At 37.9% G+C, this 23,647-nt stretch overlaps 2 protein-coding genes and 1 long non-coding RNA gene across 4 annotated transcripts in view; 2 read left to right on the plus strand and 1 right to left on the minus strand.

Annotated features, from left to right (window-relative positions):
• LOC139693888 (protein FAN-like) overlaps positions 1 to 9,581 on the plus strand; it is a 43,760-nt gene extending 34,179 nt beyond the window's left edge. For both annotated transcript variants that reach the window (XM_071592207.1, XM_071592206.1), the window contains 6 exons: positions 391 to 712; positions 1,791 to 2,075; positions 4,922 to 5,010; positions 7,106 to 7,250; positions 8,295 to 8,404; positions 9,278 to 9,581. In XM_071592207.1, the coding sequence (XP_071448308.1) occupies positions 391 to 712; positions 1,791 to 2,075; positions 4,922 to 5,010; positions 7,106 to 7,250; positions 8,295 to 8,404; positions 9,278 to 9,387 (1,061 nt within the window). In that variant the 3' untranslated portion in view covers positions 9,388 to 9,581. The remainder of the gene's footprint in view (positions 1 to 390; positions 713 to 1,790; positions 2,076 to 4,921; positions 5,011 to 7,105; positions 7,251 to 8,294; positions 8,405 to 9,277) is intronic.
• Positions 9,582 to 11,893: 2,312 nt separating this feature from the next.
• On the plus strand, positions 11,894 to 12,665 carry LOC139693634 (uncharacterized). Its single transcript, XR_011702063.1, has 3 exons — positions 11,894 to 12,196; positions 12,263 to 12,450; positions 12,523 to 12,665. It is a non-coding gene; the product is annotated as an uncharacterized lncRNA (long non-coding RNA).
• On the minus strand, positions 12,609 to 13,676 carry LOC139693633 (transcription and mRNA export factor ENY2-like). The gene is made up of 3 exons (XM_071591869.1): positions 13,410 to 13,676; positions 13,182 to 13,327; positions 12,609 to 12,732 (listed from the first exon to the last, which is right to left on the minus strand). The coding sequence occupies exons 1-3, from the start codon at positions 13,457 to 13,459 to the stop codon at positions 12,656 to 12,658; spliced, it is 273 nt and encodes a 90-aa protein (XP_071447970.1). The 5' UTR covers positions 13,460 to 13,676; the 3' UTR covers positions 12,609 to 12,655.
• Positions 13,677 to 23,647: the final 9,971 nt, after the last annotated feature.

The following is a 23,647-nucleotide window of genomic DNA, read 5'->3' on the forward strand; positions in this document are numbered from 1 at the left end:
CCTAACCAAATATACTATGATAATTAATTGATTGTCCTCATGATACCATTTATGAAAGAGATCTGAGGTAAACAAATCACAGAAGAGTTCTTAACAAAGAATTGAACTATACATGCTGGGATGAAAGCATTGCATAGATTGGGACATATAAGACAAATTGCATGCCAGACTATTTTAAGGGGATAGATTTTTATAAAACTTTGACTTTAAAATTTATTGCCAATTGAGCTTATTTTCCTGTCTTTCCTGTGATTTTTCTCACTTATGTATTGAATGTTATTTGTTTAATGTTGACAATAGCATCTTTTGATTTTTATAATGGGCATCTCTTGACTAATGAGTGCATCATCCATGTGTACTGGCATTTTAAATGGTGCCTTTGTGCCGCAGGGGCGATGGAGAGTCGTGGAAGTGCCCCACTTCAGCCAATGGGCAATGACCCATTGCAGCAGCACCGTGATGCTGTGTCAGCCGTGGCTATCTCCAAGAAGGAACCCATTGGGAGCGGAGCTGAGTGGCATATCTTCTCCGTGGGGCAGGACTCCCTGTTGAAGATACATCAGGTGCCAGGGGGGCAGCAGGTGCGCAGTGCAGCAGTCTCAAGTGCTGCCCTCTCTGCATGTGCACCTCTCCTCCTGCACACACCGCATCACGCAGACCAAGCACCAGTCAGCAGCACTCTGGTGGTTGTTGGATCGTGGGATAATACTGTGTATGCTGTTTCGATATTCTTTTCTGTTAGTCTGTCAGTCAACAATTTTGATCAAAAATTTTGGCTAACTACTTTTTAGGTGACCTTATTTGCATCATTTCATGAGCTACTGCATATGCATTATCAAAAAGAGTCATCTCCAAAGGCGGAAGCTGGTCAACAAAATGTATTCATGAAGAATGTGATGTAATCTTCTATTGCATTGGAATTTTTTTCATTTCAATCACTTTTAACTACATGAGTTCCGAATTGAAAAATATTATTTGCGCAGAAGTAGGGGGTTTTAACCCAGGTCCCTCTATATCCAGCCAAGTGCTTCAGCCTGTTAAGCCACCATGACATCCTCTTTTTTTAATATATATATATATATATATATATATATATATATATATATATATATATATAATACACGTAAATATAAACTTGGAGAGCAACAAACAATATAAGAGCACATGAAAAGAACCCTCACAGGATATTTCTTAATAATTTCGACGGAATTTAGCTCCATCTTCTTCAGAAGAAACAGTAGTACTCCCTGGTGGTATAGGGGAGGTGAGGTATGCGAGAGAAAAAAAAGGGGGTCGGGTAAGGGGTTAGATAAGGGGTTGGGGGAGGGAAAAGGAAGAAGAGAGTGGAGCAGAGATATGGAAGGAGTGAGAAGGAGGAGGTGGATTTAATGCACGACTGGAAAAGAAAACAATTCGTTCGCCCACACATACTGCAATATCCAAGACCCAGGTTTCAACGAACAAAGTCGTCGTCAGGACTTTGTAAGTTGAAACCCAGGCCACGAACAACAAAATACATGCGGAAGAACTGAGTATTTTCCTTTCGGTGATGAATCGCTTCCAAAAAGTGACACTTTAGACCATTCTTATTAGTGAACAACGTTGAGTCTCGGATGTTTATTGGCCTTGCAAAGCCATATATGCCATTTCTAAAGTTTTTAATCCTATGGGGTTATCAGCTGGGGTAGGAACACTTATTATAGGACAGAGAATACACTAAGGGGAGTTACCGAGTTAAATTTGTTTGTTGCGCTTATTTTCCCTCACTTGGTGACTGCACCATTTTTCAGTGCCATCTATGATATGGAGTATGGGCGCGTGGTGGAGCATGTGAAACTGCATGATGATGCAGTTTCATGCTTGGCATGGGTTGAGCATCTGGGCACAGAAGAGGAGTCAGATGCCGCAGCACCATTGCTTGCTACTGGCTCCTGGGATGGTAGTGTGAGGCTGTGGCGCATCCTGGCCCCCCTCTCCCCCATCTCACCCATCCGCCTTCTCTTGAGTCACCCGGCTCGCTCACTTGTAGCTCAACTAGATCACGAGGCACGCGTCACTTGCATCGATCACTCCAAGTAAGCCTACTCTTGCATTACCCTTCATGCCATGAAGGCATGGCTCCCTTGCATCACTTACCATTCACCATAAGCAAACCTACAGTTACATATGACTGACCAAACCTAAAATATTTTATTATATGGAAATAAAGTGATATTTTGTCATTAAACTAATAGAGAAATACATTTGATTTAGCATTATATTGAACTGTCATATGTTGTTTTTTCATTACAATGGAACAGTAGCAATAACAGAAATTAATTAAAGGAGGATTATATTTTGTCATAATGGAATTTTTAATTAAGACAGTATAAAGTAAAGACTTGTTCATATTACTTCATTTACAAGTTGAAACAAAAAACTTTTAAATGTATGTATATATGTGTGTGTATGTATGAATTTATGTATGTGTGTGTGGGATTTGGTAGTCTAGGGTTAGAGTGTTTGACTGCTGACTAGAGGGTCTGTGTTCGATTCCTGGGCACACCCCTCTGAACACCCCCAACTTCACCCTAGCTGTGTGATTTTTTGGGTACCAGAACTTCCTGGTAAACCATAGGCGGCACTGAGAAAGGGTCTTGCCCTCCTACTCTCATATGTGAATTTCACTTGTTGTTGGGCATAGTATTGGGTGAACTCTATCATCACCTGTCTATCAAAGTGACCTTCGGGTTGACTACTGTGTTTATGGTTTATATATACAAGTGTGAGTCAGCAAATAAATGGCAAGAAAGCTAGAGAAACGCAGGAGCCATTACAGGCAATTCATTGGGAATGCTTGGAACGTCCACTCTTCAGTTCTGACTTTGCCCCTACTGATTCTCATCTGTTCTGGCCCTAAAAAAATGATGATATAATAGTCCAAGGGGGTACTCATTGGCCATGACAGCAAACAAAAGACTTCTTTGCTGCCAGCTATCTAGAATATGTAAAGAGATGAGATGGGTTTCTGAATCTACAGGGTCTATATGTAGAAAAGTGAAATGAATTTCAGGAAGCTACTCTTGATTATTATTGCCTCTATCCAGTTTTGCGAGTTATTTATTGACATACCCTCAGGTGTGTGTGTGTGCATATAAATGTTGTCGCCCAGAGACAGCCCTGATTTGGAGGAATTCATGAAAGCCTTAACCATAATTCCATAATTATTATTATCAGTTAGCCATAGATTTAGGAACAGTGTAATTAATTAGCACAGTTTCCCTCGAGCCCACACTAATTCAGATCATAATTTAGTCCTAATGAAGTGTAACATCAGATTCAAGAAGATTAAACAAGGAAAGCAGTTGAGAAAATGGAATGTATAAGCATTAACTGGGAAAATAAGAAAGAGTATCTGTGAGCTGTTGAGAAAATTAGACATGTGTACAGGGAGACGGTTAGAGAAGAAGAAAGATGAAAACATATCAAAAGTGATCTCAGAAGCTGCAAATGAAACTATAAAAATAGTAAACAGGAAAAGAACAAGGAAATGGCACAGAATAATGAAGAATAAAGAAATGAATAATAGAGCAAAAGAAGCCTGGTGGAAGATGCAGTGTGAGGATGTGGGAAGTTTGCAAAGGAAGAGTGATGAGTGCACTGTAACGGAAGGTGGAAGCTTTGTTAAGAAGTAAAAAGGAAAATTCCATCAAAAAAATCAAGGATAAGTCAGGAAAATGTATTAATTGATTCAGGGAGGATGTAAGAGAGGTGGAAAAAATACATAGAAGATTCAAATGGTTGAGGCATTTGGCCAGCCAGCATATGTCTAGAAAGAGAATATCCCATAGATGGGGAAGGTCCAGGCATAAGTAAATCTTTCCTTCTCTTCCATTTTATGAATTCATTATTTTCATGTTTAACTTAGCTATTCTCTCTCTTGAAAACCACCCTAGTCAAATTTGTTTTATTTACACGTACATTGACTCTCATTTTATACCTACAGCGCTGACTTTCCAGTGCAATCACTTAGTAATGCTTTCAAACCCTTGTCTAACAGGCACACTAAGTCTTGATCATCAGCAAACCTAACTGATTTTATGAACTTTTCACTGACTTTCATTCCAATCTCCAGTCCTTCCCATGCCTCTTTTGCAATTTCTTTTGCATGAAGAGTACAGGTAATAATGGTAGGGTGATAACACAGCTGTCTCTTCCCTCTTCCTAACATTGCCCATCCTGGCTCTCCATTTGCCACTCACACCTGATCATCCATCCTGTGGCATATATGTACAAGTTACAGATAAATCATCTATCCCTCCATACTAATCCTATCTTCTCTGATACATTCATTATTTCTACCCTATCTATTCCTTTGAATTCTTTCTTAAAGTACAGAAAGCAAGTGAATACACCTTGGTTTCAGATTTCTATCATTGACCACAAACATTGCTTTACCATTGTGTATACCTGTCCCCTTTGCAACCCCAAAGCTAACCTCTCCCAAGTGATAATTTGCCCTCCTTTCCATCCTTCACTGTTACTTCTGCTACTTCAGTTTGTGTTTATCATTCATTCTGCCAGCATCTTATTGTTACAAGTGATCACTGTGTGTGAAATCAAATTTATAGACCTATAATCCTTGCATATGGCTGCTTTAACCTTTTTCCTGGTGAGACTATGGTCCGATGAATTGTTCTTGCTGAAGTTTCCCTAATATTTTTCATATAATTTTCCCATATTGCTAAATTATAATAATGAAATGATTTGTCCATGCCATTCACTCAACAGCCATTATTATTATATTGCTTTGCAGTCATCACTTAGTTCCTCATTTCTATCCTTGTAATAATCTTTGGAACTGAATTAATTCCTTGGTGTTCTTATTTGATATGTAATTAAAATTAATTTTTTTTCTCTAACTTTGTGTTTGTCCTTGTAGGAGTGCAAGACTTTTGGCATCTGGTACAGAAGATGGTGACCTCACTTTGTGGTGCATGCAGACACTCTCCTTGAAGCACCGCCTAGAAGGTGGGTGTTTCCTCCTGAAATTGCTCCCTTTGCCACTTTCTAGGGAACATATACTTCTGTTTCCAAAGGAAGGTACACTGCTTTTCCAGCCTGCAGATAATTTAAGCATCCGCATTTGGTGAAGCAGTCTGGGGTACAAAGCATTATCACTCATGGTGCACAATTTTTGTGTTAGCATTTGAGCTATTCCCTCTAGTTTAAGGTACTTTCTTCTCCTACTTGTTCTGTCTGTGAGAAAGTGTGCCCTTTCACCATTCTGAGGTCCTGCTCCATTTACCATGATGTGATTACCCATAGAAGCCTATGGCATTGCTGAAATATTGTTCAAATAGGGTATTTTGCAGATTATAAGTTCAAAGTTAGTTTAAGCTTTAGTTTCAATGTGGATGTAACTTCATGTTTGTTTTTTTTCACTTGTAATATTTACAATTGACTTGGTGCAATGTCACAATCATTGTTTTTGTCTTGTATGACTGGAAAGAGTGACGAGAAGAGGGGTAATCCTGGATTGATGGTGCACACCTGCTACATCAGTTTGTGTCTAGCATTCGTTCCGCCAGAATCTTAATGTCACAAGTGATAACACATTTTTCCAAACTTTATTCAGACGTATTATTTGTGATTTTTGTGCATAGTTAAAAAAATGACCCTAAAGAAAAAGCTGCAGGAAGACTGTCATTAGAGAATAAAAATAACAATATCAATGAAAAGTAAAACCATTGATAAGGGAGGACAAGGTATGAGTGTGGCTGATCCAGAATGCGCATATGATTGGTCTACATCAGTGATTTGCACTGTTCTTTTAAAGTTAAGGAGATAGATGCTTCAATAGGAGTGACAAGAACATCTACACTATGGCTATGTATTCCCAATGATGTTGAAAGATTGCCTCCTATTTGGATAAATGAAAAGTAAATACAATGTGACACTATTAACAAGAATATCATTTGTGAGTAGGCGAAAGTGGTTTTCACTGAAATGAGTAATAATATCATCAATGGCTGAAGAAAAGTATTTGAGGGAAGCTGTGGGATATTTGAGAAGTTTAAGAAATGAAAGGGCATTCACAGCATTAAGAGGCATGGTGAAGCAGAAAGCTCAGGTACAAAGGCAGCAGAGAACTTCATTGGTGACTTATAGAAGGTTTATAATTGTGACGAGATGGGTCTCTTCTGGAAAAAGATGCTAAAGGGAAGCATGTTCAAGGTCTGTGCAAAAAAAGATGATTTAATTGATTGACTTAATGTTTAGGGAAAATTGGTGATATATTTTATTTGAATAGTATAATTTCAAATATTTAAATGGAATCTTCTCATACCTTGGGGCTGTAATACATCATATGGAATCATTAGAAGGCTTTGGCAAGCAACAGTTCACAAGACTAGAAATTTTCCTTGGGGTTGTATGTGTGAAAATTCAGATGATTTGAATTTTGCTTAATCTCGGGCCCCATATAATCTCGATTATAGCAATTAATACTTGATTAGCAATTGAATTCTGTGTACAACCACTGCGTGCGACCATCTAGATTCATGCGCCACCTACTGTCCCTCTTCATCCCAATGACCATTCCCAAGTTACCAGTACTTCCAGAAATTGCTGCTCTTGTTGTGCAATTTTTCCCCAATATGTTACATCAGAAAATCCACCAAACCCCTTTCCATATGGATCCATAAGCACCACTATTCTCCCACAATAGCCCCTTTCCTTAATTATCACATACCCAAAAAATTCCACTTTCCCTGATCACGGTTTGGTGTCTGCTTCTCTGTCAGAATGGTTAAAAACCTCAATAATCTATGAGCAGTATAAAGTTGAAAATGCTTGAGAAGCCTCCTGTAATTGCTGTCCAATGGTCGTTCAGCTTTTTGATATCCCCTCTGGAGAAGAAGTGTGTGTATGCCCAGAGGTGGTTGATTCTTCAAGATTGTACCCACGGGATCACCATGTGGTCGGTTTAAGTCACCCAGATCTTTAAATTGTTTTCCCCCAAGTTGAATTTAAAACAAAGTCACTTTCGTTGATGCAAATCAATTGATGTCCCCTAGATTGTGTTCTACTGCAGCTCAATTTTGACTCACATTTTTACTTACAGGCCACTCTTCCTCTTCTGTGAGCGCGGTGAGGTTCAGTCCAGATGGATTGCGCTTAGTGTCCTGTGGAATGGATTCATATTTTAGAGTGTTTGATTTGAAGACCAGAATGCAGGTTTATAGCAAAGCCATGGATGAACAGCTGGGGTAAGTTGGCTTCCACAGTGCTTTGCATTTCTTCTGCCTTTGATTTTCAGCTGTACATCTTGCTTCAATTACCCACTTCCTTCCTTCCTCACAGAAATGCCTCGGGCACTTGCTGCAATAAAAGATCATTCTGCCTCGGGCACTTTGCATGCTTCATATTGAGTAATTACTGAACTCTTGCCTTGATCAAATTATGTACTCCTATTATTGGAAGGCATGCTATTGATATTTTCCTAAAAGTTATATCTAGTGGAAATATTTTCAAAATTTTCCACTTATGCATTGCTGTGTGAATCGTTTAATGAAGCTCCTTCATGAAAAAATGCAAACTTGATAGAATTCCTTCGTATTGAAATAAAAATTGCGACTTACTTAGTTTTTATAAATAAATTTATGTTTAACAGATAAAATGAAGTAAAAAGAGTTTTTTTATAAAACCTAATGTACATGAGTAACTGTTTAAAATGTCAATTTTTTAATGCAACACTTAGTGATGCAAATAACAGAAAAACTGAAGATGAAATCGTGTTATAATGGGTTTCTACATACATTATAAAAATAGGAAATTGTATGGGACATGATAAAAATGTTTTAAATGGCAGCGAAATGTGATTTCTGGTAATGAAAATATGGGGTTTGGGTGTGTGTATTTTAGAGTAAGCTGGTAGATGGAGTGGTGGTGATTATTCATGTGGAGTTAATGGGTGGTGGTGCATTCACCGAAGTAGAAGGAAGGACAGAAGTACCAGGAGAGGTGGCTTATAATGTTTTTAAAGGTTTTTTTGGGTTTGAGTTCTGAAGTCAAAGAGGTGGCAGGTCTGAATATATTGCAGCACTTACAAGGTGGGAAAAGTTACATGATGTTGAGAGGGACAGAGAAGAGACTGGGGGGCACTGATGAACTTAACTAACACACTGATGAACTTGTCTGACATTTTCAAATGTACTAGATCACTCCTCATTCTCATATTCTCATATATGTACATATATGTTCATTTATTCAGTTCTGCCGATTGAACTATGTTAAATTCCCTTTCTCACAAGGTGCTTGGCGTGGGATAGCTCATATCTCCTGCTTGGAGGGAGACAAGGGTCTCTCTATGTGTGGGATCTTGTCGGGGTGACATTGGTACAGCAAATTGGGGCTCATCGAGGTAAGTGCAGTGCTAGCAGGGGGGTGAGAAATAAGGCCCACCAACTGGTGACGTCAATATTTCTCACAACAGGCGAATGCATTTCTCCCAAGGAGACATGTAGGCTGACATTAGATATATCGCTGAGAACATTCATCTCATATAACGAAACATGGGATGAAAAATAACTATGCTCTATGTACTCCTTAGAATCACTGATGGAGTGGTCTGAATGTGACTTGTAGGACCACCTCCCTTAAATTCTTAGAGAATTTATAACATTTTCCATAGTGTAATTACATTATTTGTATTAATTATATTTTTACATGATAATTTACAATATTTACCATCATTTATAAAATTGCGAATATGCAATTTACCTAACCAGCATATTAAAACAATTTTCATAAGCAAAATTTAATATTTATTAATCAACATGAAACTGATATTTGGCACAAAGGCTGGGCCTCCAGATTTGAACCCTTACACTCAGATTTTGCATTTAGAAGTTTACTTGCTTACAATGCACATTGAGAATGGTGATTTGCCAGGGGCAGGGATGGCTAATTTGAAGGGAAAATGGTCATGAATAAAAATGAAAATGCATTAATAAAATTTTTATCATAAAGGTTAACGCTTCTTTAACGCTCCTTATATTAATGACGTCTATGTATATGTATTGTTCATGCATTATTTCTTCATTGTTGCATTAATCAGTTCAGTTTTTCCTAGGTAGTAGTTGATTTAAAGAAGTCTCAAACCCTGTAGTGAGTCTGTGTCTTTATTATTAGCGGTGCCTTCCAGAATCATACATTTCCTGCTCCTTTAAAGACATTTTCATCTGTATAATTCAACACATTTACATTTTAGCCTTACTTAAGTTTGTCTTTCCAGGTGCTGTGACTTGTTTAGCTGTTTCAAGCGATGGGTCTATTGTGGTCAGTGGTGGAGAAGATAGAAGAGTTCTTGTGTGGAGCATAAAAGCAGCCCCCCAGCACTCATGAATGAATCTTGTTTGCACAACAAAGGACAATGTTTATGTACACTCTTTTGATGACTATATTTTCAACTGTATCCAGTCTGTATCATCCAATAATGCAGTATATATTTTGTAAAAGTGTAAAATTTGTAACTTAAAATATTTATATGTGGTATTATGAAATGAATGCTGTACTCATAAATATAGCATTTTAGTAAACATGGTGCTTATGTTTTTAGATTTACTCTCATGCCTTCATCTTGTGCATTTCACACTAAGTAATTGTGTTTTAGAAATGCCTCTCTCTATATAAATTTATAAATATATGCATAAAAGCATGACTCAGCCCGAAAGTCAGTTTGGTTGGTGATGGTAGAGTTCACCCAATACTAAGCCAGACAGGGTTTGAAACTCACTCATCAGGGTAAGGGGAGCAGTACCTTTCCCTGCACCAGTTATGGTTTCCTGGAAAGGTCTGGTGGCCAAAAATCACACTAATTAAATGATTTGTGACCCCTAGCAAAACTTCCTACTCTACATCAGGTCCCTCTTCAGCTCTGAGTACTTTCTTCCTCCCTTCATCCCGTCCAACATCCCTATCCTGTTCCATCCCTTTCCTCGTTTGCCTAACATTCTTCCCTCAATTACAGTCTTCAACATCCCGCTGCCGGTCAAAACCCCCTTCATCCACTTTTCCTGCCTCCGTAGGATTTCTCCCAACAAACCCCTCTCTTCGCCCACAATATGGGCGAAGAGATATATATATATATATATTTTTCAAAACAAATGTTCACCACAATGAATAAAAGATCAGTCACAAACATGGTAATGAAGTATAAAACTTAGAAAATAAAGAGAGACTCACATTTTGGTTTTTTACTATTTCGGTGTCCCAATCACCTTTTCAACGGAAGGAAGAAACTGAGGATGTGAGTGATGAACAGGATGGGCAAATGGCAGTGGGAACGGAGAGAGAGGGGTTTGGAGGTCAGATGGGAAGGAGATGGGTATACCCCCAAGTGGGCAAGTTTCAGAATGATGTGCTGAGCAGGCACCATGGAGCCAGCTCAGAGGAGATACATGCCAGCTCCAGGTTTTTAAATTTTAGTGGTGAGTCTGAAGGGATATGGGAGGCAATTGAAACAACCATTTAATGAACAATTGTGGAGGGAGGCATGTTTAGACACTGGTAGAGAGGCTGATGCAGAAGAATGTCTGCATGAGGAGCCGTGATTTTTGAGGGGTATGGTTCTCCGCCTAACGTAGAAAGAGGGGCAGTTTGCAATTGATAGATTATATTGCAGTGTCATTATAAATATTATTACTCGCGTTCATCTAACATGAATTTTGTACACCAGTCACAGGTATGATGCAAAAGGGGTACAAAAGATGTGTGTGCATTATTAAATTATCAACTATTGTATCATTTACAAAAAAACAATTTTCTTTCTGCCAGGGATAGTTTGTTGAAAATGTTCAAATAGAAAGAATAACGCAAACACTCAAATAAATGGCATTAATTATGATTATGGCTTATATGTCAAGATTTAACTCAATGATACTTATTTATATTGTTACGAAATTTCATCTAGTAAAAACGAGATAACTTGCACTAAACAGAGAAATTCGAATGACATCAGAACGCCCGCGGTAGTTTTCAAGTAGGGATCCGGCAGAAGTAAAAGAACAGTATATGCTAACGATAGGAACAATCAGTACTAAGACATCATTGTACAATCCGCCTTGCGAATAACAATTATCAGAGCCAAATACTATTTTCATAATGCAACGAAGCACGAATGGGCATTCCAGCATCATTTGAGAAATTTAATCGTGATGCTCCTCATGCAAAAACAATTTTTTCGTCAAGACTGCAGGTTTACGTTACGTTTTGAATATAACATAATAAGTCTCTATACGGGGTCATTTCCAACTGAGGTAATCAACCTCAACTTTCCTCGGTAATGCCACTGTATTATTATTATGTACTACGGCTTCGAATTGAACAAGTTTTTAAACTTAAGTATGTAAAGGGATGGAGTTACACAAATTTACAATTCATTTCATTGCAACGGGGGTTGCGGTAGTCCATGGGTAGAGCGTTGGACTACTGACCAGAGGGCCCGGGTTCGATTCCCGGGCACCCTCAGCTCCACCCAAGCTGTGATTTTTCGGGTACCAGGTCTTCCTGGGAAACCATAGCCGGCACGGAAAGGCACTGGCATCCCTACCCTGTTGTGCGAATTTCACACGCCGTCGGGCTTAGTAGAGGGTGAACTCTTCCATCACGTACCAAGCCGACCTTAGGGTTGATCACTGTTTGTTTCATTGCAACATGTTGGCCATGTCAACTTGCCAAATACGCTTGTATCAAAACAGCCTTGGCAGAGTAATTTGTACTATCTCATATTTAGGCACGGCAACATAACTAAAAATGGCAACGACGCTCGATTTCCGCACCCTGCCATTGGAGTAGAGAAAATAAGTTAGGTTGAGAATTGATGACTCATTAAATTCAGAGTATAAAATTGAACTATAAAGAAAAGGTTCGGTAAACCGCTGTGATTAGCTCTAAAATACTGTAGTAACTAAAACTTTAATTTCATTATTATGAACGCCATCTAAGAATTGGCTTTACAAGAAAATATTGCTACGCCTAGGCCATAGCTGGTGATTCATGGTGGACGTGGTTATCAGTGGTAGCATTACCGAAGGAAGTTGTCGATATGACTTGAGAATGAAATGGTGTGTCGCGCCAGCCTAAACAAAATGCCCCAAATATATGATTCCAAGACTGTTAAAAAGGAGCTCTCAGGGACGTCGGCGCTTGATCGGTAGGGACTGAGGTTTTCCTAATTTTTACCAATACAGTTTCATTGAATTCTTCCTTTGTCCACTAGGATGAAAAATGTCGTTTTGGATGTGCTTTCTCCAAGTATTTGGGAACACAACGTGGAAAGATTTATGCATGAATCACACTTCAATCAGGTTGGAATTGGTAAAGACGCGCAGGGCAAGGCTCAACAAGGACAAGCGCAACGACACGATTGCAAGTGGGAAGAGATGGCAAAAAATATCATAAAAATGGGTAAATTTTGAATTACTTAAGACACCTTAGAGAATCGTGGCAAATTAATGCTTAATGACACGTTCTTTACAGATGAAATTCCAGAGAGCAAAAAGAACATGATTTACAATAAGTGGGAACAAATGATGAATGAAAACTTCAACAGAAGACACTTATAATGGAAGAAATATGTATTTACTATTCTCTCACACAAAATATACAGAAATTATAAATTAGCTTGCTGCACTAAGAATGATTTAATTTTTTGCAAAAGCTCCTTCTTCACCGAGTCTGGTACCCAAGCTGTAAAAATAAATGGGTTGATTGTTAGTTCAGAATCACTTTCTAACAAAAATTAAAATTTTTATGAATTCCTCTGCGCCAGATGTTATGAATCACGGGTGCAAATCCTGTCACATCAAGGCCACATGTAACTACTGGCTGCTCAACTGCCCTAGGTTTTACATGGGTTTCCTTAAGTATTTCTTTTAAACCGAGAAAACTCGAGTGGGAAAGTTCACAAACATGTTAGATTTTACAATGGTTTCAAAACCGTCCGTTATTGGCTATTAATATGTGCATTTAGCCTATCACTCAAAAAGCCAAAACAAATTTTAATCGAGACAATCTTGAAAGGAAAATTGCACAAGTAAATGTCGCAAATTGATTGTCACATTCGGAAGCCGTGCTAATCTCACCAATTTAAACAAAATACAGGAATAAGTAAAACTTCGAATACACTTATGACGCACCTCTCCCTTTGGGAGTAACATCATTCACCAAATCGTCGACAGTTACGCCTTCCACCCCTCTCTGTTTGACAATTTCTCTGCAGTGCATTTTTACTTGGTCTCTCCAGCCACATTCTATCAATCTTGTTCTGAGGAGATCCTTCAGCCTATATGCCAAACAAGGTAAATTTCCCATAAATGAGCCAGGGTAACAATTTTATCACTGCAAAAACTCCACTCTGTACCAACCTCTCTTTCTCCCCAGTCTCAATCAATTTTTGATTAATAGCGGTTTTCATGCTCTGAGTTTCTATACAAATGCTGACCTATATGCATCAATCACAGTTTGTTACTTGAAACCGCGCCGTATACTGACCCACACCTTGAATCACGAAGGTTAATGTATAAGGTCTGCAATGGTTGCGCATGGGTTAATGCCCGTTTCTACTGCCCAAGATTTCAATTGCTTCTCTTTAATCACAAACAGCGGGTTTGTCAGTTAAAATTAGTTGCGCTTGTACCAATCTTAACAGCAGCATATCGTATTAAGTTCGCATTCCCGGCGTTCAACTTTTTCTTGCCGGATGGGGAAACTGTACGGTGATTATCTGCCGTGATATATTGCTGACGCTGCCTGTTAGACGTAAGTGCCGTTCATGGAGTTCATTGCCAATCACAAAACCGCAATTAGTTGATAAATAATTTCACTATATGGCAATACGGCCTAACCAGCGTATTTCACATACATTTTTAATGCAAGAGATTTTTTGCATCCAAAATCCTGGAAATTCGAATTGCCTCAACAAAAGAATTACTGAAAAATAAGATGGAGACGCGAACTCCGAAAATTACAATGTTCATTACTCAACTATGCATTAGCATCGCAAAAGACAATCTCAATAACGTAGACGTTTAGTAGTTGCTGTTTCTAAAGCAAATGAGATAGCTTACTGACCCTAACACATGATTGAAGGTAAATATATTTCCTATGACATAAATATCAAAGTTTTGCTACTATTTGAATGCTGGTTGAACTCTCCAAGACAATAAATGTGTACGAAAACATTATGTTAGGAATGGTCATTTCCTGAAATAGATACAAAGCCTTTCCTGTCTATAAACCATTGTCCACATTCATAGGAAAACTGTCTTACTGAAATGTAAGACCAACCTTTCATTCACTCTAAGGACCTTAAAAACATTAAGTTGATGGTAACATGCATATACCAGAGGTGGAGAAGTGCTCTAACACGATTAAAAGAACATGTGAGGTGTTTATAAATGCTGATCATACATCCCTGTTTACCAAATATTTATTGGATAATGCTCACTGCAGAAAATAACAACCTGGAGTTCTACACCTTGCCGAAAAGTTTTGTAATGGGCACATGAAGGATATTGAAAACGTTCAAATGTCTATAGTGCCTAATAAGTCTCATTTTAATGAATTATTGTTCCCAATTTCCCAGCCTTTGCTCTCCACCAACTTCCTTATCCCGGAGTAACTCACCCAGCTATCTTCCATCTACTCCCCTAAAATCACTCTTGCTTCCCCTCCCCCTATTGTTCTCAGAACCCCAAGCACCAGGTGACCTTGATCAAGGAAGGGATCAGGTATCTAGGTCATAAATATCACCCTATGATCATGATTTCCCTATTCTGTCATCCTTTCTCACCCTCATGGTTTTTTAAAGAGCTGCAAGTTATCTCTCTCACATAATCCCTTTCGATGGTTGTATTTTTCTGGGACGATGATCATCATATATCCAGTCCCACATAGCACAGAATATTTATTAAAATATCCACAGAAATCTTCAATATCCTTGACATGCTAAATATTACTTAGTGCCTAGAAAATAACTTATTTAACTCACACTTAACCTCTACAAGTAAGATATTCTCTGGACATCTTATAAGTATCTAAGTTTCAAGTAATTAAAATGAAACGGATGATAAAAACCTTCAAATAATCAAGTACATATACTTTCCATGATGAAATTTTTTTATTGCCAGTTTTGAGCCGAGTGACCTGAGAACAATGGGATGGCCAATCCACAAGGAATTTTTTCCTGAGAAATGCCAAAACAAGCTTCAAAAAGTAATTTAAAACCTATCTAAAATAAAATTTCATGCAATTTCATGGTTTGTACTTAATTGCAATACCTCCTAAATGTTCTAATGAAGAAATATCCCAATACCTATAAAATATCTTGTGAAGATATTTAATAAATGTAGAGAGGAAATTGTTATATACTAAATGCATAGATTGTGCGCATGAGTTATCAACAGATGTTTTCTAGATATAATTAGAAGACATTTTGGAGATTTTGCTCGACATGGGTCTATACTAATACAACCAACTGGCTTCGCTAGTCCCATTCCTGCTTCCCATCCTCAAAATACCCCTCCCTATTTTTCCCATGTATTGATATGCTTCTTTCAGCATTTTGCCAGAAAATGACTTATTTTGTGGGGATTTGGTCACATTCATTAATCAATTTTTATGAGTTAACCAATTTGCCCTATCGAGGAGAGTCTTTAGTGCAGTAAAATGATTTTTTTCATGCTGCAAGTTTCACTTTAATTATTACTATTAATTAATGTCATTTCCAAGCTGTGTAAAACTGAGCGTTATTTTAAGATAGCTACAGACTGTATTCCACCGGTAGCTTTAATTTTAGATGATTTTTTATTATTTAGCGATAATCCAGTTGAGACTGTTCAAATAATAAATCCTGGCCAAAGCATGTCATGCAAAATGAATGCAAGTGGAGCAAAGTGTTGCATAGGCTCTCAGGGAAAATAATACTGACTATAACTGATCTGAAAATAGGCTGGAACACTTCAATCTGCAGTGTAACTGGGTTAAACACATTGATTTGAAATAGCCCTGTACTGGATTATAACTGGGCTGTATCTTATACTATGACAAAGCTGCAACTGGTCTACATCTACATCAACACCCTGCAAGCCACCAAAAATGTGTGTGGCAGGGGGTGCAGCACCAGGAGGAAAGGGATTAGGGGGTTAGGGTTTTTCAAATGGATGGGGAAAGGTAAGGGGAACCTGCAAAAAAATATATAAATATAATCGTATAACCATGCGCAGTCGCTAACTTGTAGCTTAATACTTATTATGTCGAGCCGACTAGTGGGGGATTTCGATTACAAGCATTCTGGTCTCTTATTATTCTTGGAAAAAATGACCATTTAAACCTGTCTGTCTTGCAGTGAATCTCTCTAATCTTATATTCGTGATCCCTCCGCCCGAAATACGTTGGGGTTCGTATTATATTTTTGATGTCATCGGAAAAGGACCCATCTTTAAATGTTTTTAATAAGTTTATCTATATTGTAAACGCCGCTGTGTAAGGGAATCCCAGCCTAAATTTTCTAGCAAAGTAGTTACGATACTGCGTTGGTCATAACAATTTTTGACAAATCCAGCCAATCCGAAATTAAATTTATCTCTTGAGGATCCCATATGCTGGCAGCATACTCTAGGTGGGGTCTGATTAGTGCAAGAAAATATCGTTCCTTCACTTTTTCGTCACATTTACCCAGCCCTCATTTTACAAATCCCAATTTTTTATTAGCACGACCGCATACTTCCCGTATGTGCTTTCTCCAGGACAGATCGTGAGTAATTGTTACACCCAAGTATTTAAAGGAATCTACCCTCGCGGTTTCTGTTTGTTTCACTTTATAACTAAATTGGGGGGTTACTCTTTTCCCAAAAATGTATTACTACGATTTTTTTCAAATTTAATTCCAATTGCCATGTATCGCACCAAGTCTGGATTGCATTTAGGTCGTTAGCTAACGTGACTCTGTCACCGCGACTTCGAATGTCCCCATAAATCACCGCATCGTCAGCAAAAAGACGGAGCCTGCTATTAGCCACGGCGCTGAGGTCATTTATGTAAATAAGAAACAAGAGGGGTCCTATGACACTTCCCTGTGGTACACCCGACGTAACCTTAACAGTATCGGATGATACACCGTCCAGGACGACTGTTTGAACACGATTTTTTTTAAATTGTCTAATCCAGCATATAACACTCCCGTGTATTCCATATGTTTCCAACTTCGCGAGTAACTTGCAATGGACTTTATCAAAAGCTTTTTTAAAATCTAGAAATATCGCATCAACTGGAATATTACTTTCACCGAAATGCATTATATCATGAACAAAGAGTGCGAGTTGAGTTTCGCAGGATCTACCTTTACGGAACCCGTGTTGGTTATTAATCACTAAATCTTGGTTATCGAGGTACCTCATTATTGAACTAACAATGACGTGCTCAAAAATCTTACAGGAGATGGAGGTGAGCGATATTGGCCTATAATTACTGGGGTCCTCCCGGTCTCCATTTTTAAATATGGGTGTCACAGAAGCTATCTTCCAGCCGCTTGGCACGCTTTCTTCTGCTAATGATTTGCTAAATATTATATTTAGATAAGGAGCAATTTCAGACGACAGTTCTTTATACACGCGAGCCGGTATCTCATCAGGTCCCGGAGATTTGTTGGGGTCGATGTTTTTAAGGAGTAACTCTATTCCGCGGGTGGAAAAGTCGATTGCATGCATTGGCTGTAGAAATGTTTTCGGAAGGTTCTCTGGTATATTCTGGGAGCATTTGTTGAAAACACTGTGGAAGAATGAGTTTAATATGTTGGCTTTATCTAAACTACTTGTTACTTTATCCCCTTTTTCATTGTTCAATGAGTTTACGGTGGACGTTTTTCCCTGCACTTCCCTGACGTAGGCCCAAAACATCTTTGGGTTATCGTTTAAATGTTCACCTAATTTTTTATCCTTTTGAATTCCGCTAGCGCCTTCCGGAAGGCCTTCTTGGCAGTGGACCTAGATGCTTTGTAATTCTGTATGGTTTCGTTGATTTTATCAGGGGAGGAATCTTTAACCGCGTTTTTCATTCTGGCATGGCACGCCCTTTGCCGTCTTAGTGATTTCCGATCTTCAGAGTTGTACCAACGGGGTTCCTTATTCTCTCTTATATATTTACTAGGTATGAATCTCTGTATTGCTGAACGTGTTATCGCAAGAAAATTATTCCAGGTATCCTAGACACTCCTAGTTTTGCTTAATTCGTCAAATCTAAGAAAGGGACAGTTTAACTCACGTTTCAGGCCATCATAGTCAGCTTTATTGAATAAATAAATTTTTCTCTTCGGTTTGTTAACTTCTTCTACGCGTAGGGAAAATTTAGCGTTTACAGCCCTGTGATCACTGATTCCATCAATAACTCCTACATTTAAGACCCTTTCGGGTATATTAGTAGCTAATAGATCAAGAATGTTCTTTCCCCTTGTTGGTGAAGTGACTAATTGATGTAGGGAATTTGAGGTGAACGTCAATAAGAGGGACTCGCATAAATCCTTGTCTTGACCTCCATTTATGAAACTATACGCATCCCAATCTACCGTGGGACCATTAAAATCGCCACCGATTATTAATATATGCTCATTGTTGTGGCATGTAAAGCTTTTTATCTGCCTTTCTAGATCTAGTATTGAGTTAACGCCAGCATGGGGTGGTCTATAATACGCACAGACATATATTCTTTTCGCACCGGGTATTTTTACTGAGCACCAGACACTTTCTATACAGTTATCAGGAAATAACTCAGCTCTACTGATGGTAGAGTTTTTAACCGCGATAAAAATTCCTCCTCCGGCTCTATTCTGTCTGTCGTTTCTATAAACTGTGAAGGGCTTGGGAAATATTTCGCTATCTGCGATATCATCTGTTAACCAATTTCAGTTCCTATAATGATGTCTGACTCTGTGCTATGAATGAGGTGGTGAAATTCCGGTATCTTATTTTTTAAACTTCGGCAGTTAACCACTACTACGGAAATTATTTCTTCGTCTAGAACCTTCTTTGTGTTCGTTGCGGTCTGCTTTCTGGTGATGCTATTTGTCTTTTGGGTGTCTTAATACACGATCGGTCCATATTCTGATAAGTGATTCTTTCTTTTGTCTCATTAGCTCTGTACGTACTTCGAGAAATTTCTTTAGGCAACCTAGTATTGTGAGACCCACTAATTGACCTACACTTTATAATATCGTTATCAGGGAAATTTATCTTTAAATTTCAATTTACTCCACTACCTAACCTACTCATTTTCCTAAAAAATATCTACAGTGCTCGAAGAACCCTATGAGCCACCCGAACCGACGCCTCAGGGGTGTAGTGGACCCCAGAGCGATTCAAGGGAGCGCGACAAGACCTGAGCACCGGTCTCAAGTCCACAAACTCGGCCCCCATGTCTCGACAGAATTTCCACAGCCTTCTGTTTAGAGACTGGTTTGGACATGGGGACTGTATTTCTAGGACAGCCTGACTGAGTTGGAATTTGGCTGGAACTTAATGGTGGTTTCTCTGGTGTAAACAAGACTGAGCTGGAACTTTTAGATCTAATGAAGTTTTTACTTAATGCACATTAGCCACTATGGTCAATGGTGGACTTTTAATATGCATTGAAGTAAAATGGTGTTTCCATACTGCTAGTTTCACTTTGATTAATGAGATTGCACAAATACATATTGGGTGTGACGAGCAAAGTAATTAAATGCTTGACCAAACAAGTCTAAGCATCATGGTATGGGTAATGCTAATCCAGTTTCTATACCCACTGAGCCCAATCTTAAGCCAAAGCCAGTGCATTATATAATTCATTTATGAAAAAATTACAACAAATAGTTTCATTGATAACTATTAATTACCAAAAATTTATTTGATACATAATGAGGACCCAAGATGATAACATCACTCATCAAGCTACATAATTGTATCACCTAAGTAGCAGCACTAAATATTTCACAGTTTTGCTACTGTCAAGAGACACTGACCTTAGTACTCCTCAGCATGGACATTAGTATCTTCTGTATAGAACTCTGCAATATCTGTATTATGATTGCTACTTTGTTTATTTTTTATAGAAAGGAGTCTTCCCTATAAAAGGCATTGAAACTAGTCGTACCAAATAAATTTGATGGAAAGTTACATTGCTTGTTATTTTACTTCAGTGATAATGGATTTCCACAAAGTTAAGCCAGAAATTATAGATTATATTCATCTTAAGACAATAAAGAGCCTAAGTTTTGATTATCCTGAAAGATTAAATAGTAAAGATCGAATGTTTACCCAAGTACTCTGCATAGTGCTATTTTGCACTTCCCTATGTTTAAGACAAACGAGACTCAATGATTTATCATAATTAAAGGTGCTTCGTCCAGATTTCTGACATTAAAATTGCCTGCAACTAGGAGTTAATGATGTTGAAGGCTTCATTCTCCTTCAGGTAGTTTTCACCATGTAAACTGTTTTGCTGTAAGCGGTTTCACTCTCACTGGAGTCGTCATCAGGTTGATGGAGTCTATAACTTTGACTTAAAGCAAATTGAAGCCTCACCAAATAGGCCATGCAAACCTTTGGAATAATTCAGTAATAATTTCACTGCTATCAGACAGAATGTAGTAATCATCCCTGTGCCTCTCAGTATGATACTTTGAACTCCACAAGTGATTCAGTCTTGGTAACAGAAATAACAATAAATTGTTTGCCCGAGGACCAGGTGGTACAAAAGAAAAATGGCACATTTAGTTTAGGACATCAAATGGAAATGAAAAATATTAGCAACAAGAAAGGAATTCACTGGTGCTGTAGAACATTCTTTTCAAAAAGAGGCATTACAGCTTACACTTGAATGATGTAAGGCCTATTTAGGTTTTAAATTCAGCTGGCAGATTGTTGTGATTTTGGCATGATTTTAATATTCAAAGGTATCAAAAAACTTTTTGAAGTATCCCCCTAACAGTCAACTCTGAAGTACCATTAATTGGGTCACATATGATGATAAAAATTATAGCTAAACCAATGTTCAGCAGATCCTTAATATTCAAGTACATAAACAATACTATCGGCATTATACTTCCATTACCCTATGCCTCTAGTGGCACAACCATTATGGAAAATGATATTTGTTGGATCTGATAGAACTACAGTGAAAAATACCTCACAAAATATGTATACAAACTGCAAATAGTGGCCACCTCCAGATAAAAGTGAAATTGTTTCAGAAAGGAGAACAAAGCTGGAAAATGCAACTTTATTTGGCTACTGTTTGGCCATAAGTACCTGTAATACTTGATCACAAAGTCTTTTTATGACTGAAATACAAAAATCACCAAGTTTAAAGTTGAGTGCTGTTTTGTGAATTCTAATTATTACAGATTAAACTATAACTTTGAACGAAAATAAAAAGTAATAGGATAGAACCTTGATTTTTTTAAAATATTTATTATGCAATGCATTCTCCTCGACCAATCATCTACTGTGAGGTTAGTTTTGATGAAAAGACCTAAAGCTAACACAGAGCAAAACCCAGAAGTGTACGAAATCCGTACACTGAGGGTAATAGGGCATTTCCTCTCCATGAGATTCAACAAGGTTCTGGCAATCAGATAATTGTGCAGCTTGGATTTTTTGATGGGCCACAGCCTTCACCCAGGATCCTATGATTGGTAGCTGAATGCTCTAGCCTAAGTCTGAAGCCTAAATTAGATGATCGGATTAAGGTTTGCAATCACTACTGACAACATTGTTGAACCAGAGTGAAAAAGGCCATAAGCTAAGGCAAGTAGATTGCATCTCTTATTTATGAAGTTTTGGATGGAAATGGGCATTAAGAAAATTGCATAAGGTAAGGAAGTATTTATTACGCAAAGGTCAATTTTAAGAATCTTAAGTGACTATGTAATGGTTGGTGACATCATTGATGACGAAGTTTCTGAGCAATATAAAACTGTTCCAGGTTAAAAGTTTTCACTATTACTTTCTTTATATTGTGACATAAGGTGCCTGCCATTAACAACCACCTCTTTACCTAATTCAATGCTTCTTTTAATGTCCATACAACACCACCCATCGTCCTGCAAAGAGCTCCTTAGATTCTTGTACTGTTCAAGCTTAAATCCTACAACTTTAATTCTTATGGAGATATTGATATTTAGAATCTTATTGCCTTTCTGATTGATTCTCATTCCATACTTATCACACTTGTCCTACAATGCACTAAGCAACAATTGTATCATTTTGATTCACTGGCTGGATATATCATGGCGAAACAATAAAGAACATTGGAAAAGCCAGAATAGTGTCCACTTGATATTCCCGCTCGATTTTGCGCTCATTAAAGTTTTGCGGAGGGGGTTAAAGAGGCAATGGCAACAATACAGAAAGTGGGTGGAGGACACATCGGTACTAGGAAGTCGAAGGTCATCATAAGATTAAGTTGGGATAGAGGAAAGAAGAGAGCAGGTATTTTAAACAACATGAAGGCAGGCAGTAATTAAGACGAAGTAATTTCTGAAGCAAATCATGCTGGGGAAAGAGTAGGAAGTTCCAACAAGAGCAGATGTAAGGGAATGTCCAAATGCCATTAATAGGGAGATTGTCTTCCATAATAATTTAATATCATTTTAGTCTTTTATTAATATGCTGGTATAGTTTCATCGTAAAAATCACATTAATGTGAAGACGTTGAATTCAATATCTTGCAAAATTAAAACGAAAGAAAATAATTTCCAACCCGAATAACGACCAACATTCGTAAAACGACGAAGTACATGGTAAATTTCACTCGTTTCAACTTTATAAAAAACCACTGGTTGGATTGCGCAGGAGTTTTAATTTCTGTATCAAGACCATTGTAGGGGTCAACATTTTTCGCAGGCTAATAATGGAGAATATAACGAAAATAATTGAGATTCAAATAAATCTACTTCACTAGTTTTAAATCGCTTACATACATAGCAGTGAATGAGAAGGAAATTAACGCATTAACTTATCATATTTGGATTCGGGCTCTAAGTTTGGTAACCTTTAAAACTGTAATCAATGATGAAAACCCCCAATTTCTAGGTAGGGAATAAATTAGAACCAAGAATGATATGACGCTTTGGGAATGGTTTGGCTCATTCGTGACCTCCAAAACGAGCATGCACCTGAAGAAGTATGAACAGTAATAACAGAAAATAATAAAATTCGGATATTTTTATTTAATACTTCACAAGCACTAACAATTAATTCGATACTATATTTCATCCCTGCCTTTTCATTTACTTTGCGGGGCTGGAATTCATTTGGATTAAGTAATTATCAGGCTTCCACGACTACCGAATAAGTTACATAAATGCAATACAAAACAGGTACGTGCTCAATACCATTAATGTCTTACATTAGATACGCTGGAAATTAGCACGACGCTCATAGACACCGTAGTAACACAGTATTTTAAAAATAAATTTCATATGACACAATAGAACAAAAACCGTAAATTTTAGCTAAAACTCGATACGTTCCACAATTCCAACCAAGAGTGCACTTGAAGTTCCTCCAGACATCTGCATGGACGACGGACGAACTACATGCTTTGTTTATGATTCCGCGTAAACAGCAAA

The sequence above is a fragment of the Hetaerina americana genome, unplaced genomic scaffold (genome assembly GCF_022747635.1).
Source record: "Hetaerina americana unplaced genomic scaffold, ioHetAmer1.1.p SCAF_5, whole genome shotgun sequence".
Classification (NCBI taxonomy): Eukaryota; Metazoa; Arthropoda; class Insecta; order Odonata; family Calopterygidae; genus Hetaerina; species Hetaerina americana.